This window comes from Teleopsis dalmanni, chromosome 1 (genome assembly GCF_002237135.1).
Source record: "Teleopsis dalmanni isolate 2A chromosome 1, ASM223713v2, whole genome shotgun sequence".
Lineage (NCBI taxonomy): Eukaryota > Metazoa > Arthropoda > Insecta > Diptera > Diopsidae > Teleopsis > Teleopsis dalmanni.
Genome location: NC_051846.1, coordinates 139,446,939 through 139,451,778, shown reverse-complemented (window position 1 = coordinate 139,451,778; position 4,840 = coordinate 139,446,939). Strand labels below are relative to the sequence as shown.

The window sequence follows — 4,840 nt, the reverse complement described above, 5'->3', positions numbered from 1 at the left end:
CAATCTTTATTTATTATAAACTAAACTGCTGGAACTGCTGCTACCGCCGTTGTTGATGTGTCTGTTGCTGACTTATTTATTCTGTTGTGGGTCCTACTGTTGCTGCTGCTGTTGATGCTGTCGCTATTGATAATGTTGTTGTTGCTGTTGATGCTGGTGCAACCTGCGTGCTTGATGAGTATCGCCTTGATGTGATTCAACTTCACTTTTTACTCATATATTAATTATTACTTGTACTTGTAATTTCAACAATTCTTGATAATTTTACTCGATTACAGATATTCGGCAAAATGTTTTAAATACTAAACTGACCTTTTTTATTATTATTAAATATTCCTTCCTTCTTGACACCGGACAAGTTAAATTAAGGAATTAAATGTTCTTTCTTTAATAAATAAGTTCATTCTTGAACATCGAACAACCAGTTCGGACAACACTTTGATCACTTTAACACTCACCAAACTACTCGGTGTTCCGTCCGGGAACCCGAACTCAGCTGCTTTGGCAGCTACTACTCGAACACCAATCTAACAACCGACTGTTTCGAAACTTCCCACCCATGATTTCATCTTTGGAGAACAGTGAAAACATTAATCTTGTGCTTAATGCATGATCGCAAGTTTCCATTAATTTTCTGCCATTACGCGAAAAAAAAAATAATGATAACTACTACTATTACTACTACTACTACTAACTACTGACCTAGTTACTTGTTGGTAACTGCCAATATTTCGAAACACACAATTCTGCATAAACAATATTATTAAGTTCACTGATTGAACTTAATAATATTTTACAACTGCTAATAAAAAGGCAGTTTCGCATATTTTGAATAGTTGAGTTCAATGGTAGAACTCAATAATATTTTAAAATATACGCGTCCGTGTCGTATGCAGAAATTGTTAAAAATGAAATGGGTCGTATTAGCAATTTGCATTACGTACCAAGAAAACGGTTCGCAACAATTTGTTAATTAAAATTCTAGGGTATTTAGTTAAAACTAGATACACAACACAACACATTTTTTATAAAAACATCAAATCTTTTTAGATTTTTATATTTAAGTACCTAATATAACACTTACGGGTAACAAATATTGAAGATACCTGAAGTAAAGTTTATTTAATAAATTTTTACCATATATATTATAAACTACTTACCAAAACCCATCCCGTCTTGAAACTAATTGCAGTATGATCTGCAATTACTTTAAAATAAAATATAAAAATATAGTTAATTAAATGAATAATAAATTTACCATATTTGTGTACGAATTATATTTATATTTTTTCTTTTAATATTCATTAAATTATGATACAATAATTAAAAATTACAAATTTAGCACCGCACACCAAAGCACGTTGATAACAATCAAAACAAAACACAGAAACAACCAAACAAAAATTTGCAAAGTTTTCGCGGTAAAGTAAATCTAAGAGAAGATCAGAGAAAACGAAGTGCACAAGCTGGGTACCGCACGCAACATGAAACAGAAAATCAGCAGAACGGCAAAGAAAACAAGAATTGCGTGAGATCAGCTGTGAACAAAAATGATACGCCACGAAAAAGCTCAGTCGTTTGGGTATTTAAGATGCGCATTTTTGTATAGACGGTGACATGTATTCACTAAAGCACATACATCTGGAAAACACAAATTCGAATTAACACTGACGAATTAACACTAACGAAGGAATAACTTATATTTAAAATTATATCATTGCGATTGGCTGTAGTACGTCTACTGCAAGTGAAATACTTTTTTTTTAAGTAAAACACGAAGAAATGTTTCCATATCAGAATATATTCAAACGAAGGAATAAATTACATTTAAAACTATTGTACCTATTCTGAATCGCATGGGAATGGGAGTTTTTTCCTTTTCCTAATTTTGCTATTCTGAATAATATGGGAATGGGATTTTCGTTCCCTATTCCCAATATTGCTATTCTGAGTCGTATGTGAATGGAAGTTTTTTCACAATTTTGCACAAATTCTTTCAGAAGCAAATTGTTTGATAGAAAAGTTAAAAAAGCATTAAAAATAGTTTAATTCAATATAAAAGTGACTTATAATGATCAGATTTTTGAATATATTTTAATAAAATTATTATTCAGCCCTATTCTGCATCGCATGGAAATGGGAGTTTGTTCCCTATTCCCAAGTTTGTTATTCTGATTAATTTGGGGATGGGAGTTTTGTTCCCTGTTTCCAATTTTGCTATTCTGAATTGCATGGGAATGGCAGTTTTTTCCCAATTTTGCACAAATTCTTTTCCAAGCAAATTGTTTGGGAGACAAATTAAAAAAGTATTAAAAATAGTTTAATTTAATATGAAAGGAACTGAAAATGATCAGATTTTTGAATACATTTTAATAAAATTATTATTATAATAAAATTATTATAATAAATTTAATATTTTGTTTTATTTATTTATTTTATCCACAAGTGTTGATTAGTTTTTTTAATAAAATTTATTTTATTTTAATAAAATTATATATGAATTTTAATAAAATTATTATTATATTCTCATATATAATAACATATACTTTATTGATTAAAGTTATATCATAATTTACAAGTTAATATTAATAATAATAATGATTACGCCACGGCACGCTTACTCCGTTTAGCACAACGACGACAACAAGGCATTTTGTATTTTTTCCTTCTTTTTCTATTTCTTTATACAGGGTTGCCGTGATCGAATATACTACAGTTCCTCCCCCATCAAATAGTCCCGTAACCTTTTTGGCGGTTGCTTCTGCCGGTACGGTCGCGATTTTAATGTTTCATCTCTTTTATCTTCTTCTTCTAATGACCCCTCTACTTGACTATCTGGTAGGATATATTCATTTGATGAATGATCTGCACTTACTTGGTCGTCTTGCTCTTCCGGTTGTGCCACTGAAGTTACTGCTACTGGAGTTATATTGGATTCTAAACTTGTCGGTGTCTCCGAAACTCGCTTATGCAACTGGTCAATATGTCTCGACAATATGTTACTATTTGATTGAATTTTGTAGTTGCGATCTCCTGTTGATTGTATAATCCCTGGCATCCACTTTTCACCTCTTCCAAAATTTCGGTACCAAACACTTTCACCACACTGGAAACTGCGAACTGGTTTTATTTGTTTGGAATACTCATCAGAATTTAGCTGCTTCTGAGTGTTGTCATCACTGGGGTGCAAATGATCTAACAATGTTTTCAACTTCCTTCCCATCAAGATTTCTGCTGGACTCGAATTTGAATTTGCATTAGGAGTTGTACGCAGATGCAAAAGTATATTTGCCAAATTCTTATTGATGTCTGAAGACTGCATTTTCTTAAGGTGATTCTTAATGGTTTGTACAAACCTTTCTGCTTGCCCGTTTGACGATGGATGATACGATGCCATATGTATGTGCTTTATACCGCTAAGTTTTAAATATTTCTCAAATTCTTCTGACACAAACGTTCGCCCATTATCGGACACAATGGTATCTGGTATTCCGTGTGTTGCAAATATTTCTCTCATTAACTCGATTGTTCTAATCGCATTTATTGTACTGGTTATTTTTACCTCTACCCACTTGCTATGAGCATCTACGACGATAAAAAAATTTGTACCCATAAAGGGTCCCGCATAATCAATATGTAACCGGGACCATGGCCTTAGCGTTGCTGGCCATGGTTTACCTGCCGCTACTGAAGGATTCTTTTTGTTACATGCACACTTTTCACAACGTCTGGCTAACATTTCTATATTTTCATCTAAACCAGGCCACCAAAAATAGCTTCGCGCAACTGCTTTCATTGCCGACATGCCTTCGTGCAACATCTCAAGTATTCTGGGACGTAGCATTGCTGGTATTATTACCCTGGCTCCCCATAACAAACATTGTGCATTCACTGATAGTTCCTGGATTTTATTCACAAACGGTTTAAACTGGATTAATTTATATGGCAAAACTGTATCTTTCCTTTGGATATGCCACATTACTTTTGATAGTACTGGATCTCTTCTGGTTGCTTGTGCAATGTCTTTCGCAGTGATTAAAAACTGTTCCTCAGCCTCATTGCAATATAATATTTCAGGTATTTCCGGTATTTGTAGCTTTACATCATTTAAAGGTAACCGGCTCAATGCATCTGCATTCTGGTGATGTTTCCCTTCTCGGATTTTAATCTCGTACTGGTAAGCGCCTAACTTTAACGACCACCTTAACATTCTGGGTGATAGATGCTGTGATATTGGTTTTTCTGGGTTGAATAACCCCACTAGTGATTTATGATCAGTCATTATTGTAAATTGTTTACCACTTAAAAATTGATGAAACTTTTGCACACCAAACATAATCGCTAGCGCTTCTTTATCCAACTGTGAATAATTTCGTTCCGCGCCCTGTAATGTTCTGGAGCCAAAAGCAATCGGTGCTTCACTATCATCCGGCATCTTGTGTGCCAAAACCACGCCAACTCCATACGGTGATGCGTCTCCGCATAATATCAGTGGTAAGTCAGCCGATAATGCACCAACAGATTTTTTGATTGTAGTAGTTTCTTTGCTCGTTCAAAACTTAGTTTCTGTTCTCTACCCCATTTAAAAGGTATCTCTTTTCTTAATAGTTGATACAGCGGTTCCAATAAATCGCCTTTATTCTGTAAAAATCTATCATAAAATGTAATTAACCCAAGAAAAGCTTGTAGCTGTTGTTTATTTATTGGTTCTGGTGCTTGAGCTATTGCCTTCACCTTTTTGTCAGTTGGACGCACTCCTTCTCGGCTTATCTTAAACCCCAAAAATGTTATCTCTTGTACTGCGAAAACACATTTTGATTTTTTAAGCTTCAATCCTGCA

At 33.8% G+C, this 4,840-nt stretch overlaps 1 protein-coding gene across 1 annotated transcript; it reads right to left on the bottom strand.

Moving 5' to 3' along the window:
- Positions 1-2,710: 2,710 nt before the first annotated feature.
- On the bottom strand, positions 2,711-4,435 carry LOC119666330 (uncharacterized protein K02A2.6-like). Its single transcript, XM_038075613.1, has one exon. It carries the CDS (start codon positions 4,433-4,435, stop codon positions 2,711-2,713), a length of 1,725 nt encoding a protein of 574 aa, XP_037931541.1.
- Positions 4,436-4,840: the final 405 nt, after the last annotated feature.

Bases quoted from the DNA above. Each gene is read 5' to 3' on its own strand.
- LOC119666330 (XM_038075613.1), bottom strand. From the start codon at position 4,435: ATGCCGGATGATAGTGAAGCACCGATTGCTTTTGGCTCCAGAACATTA.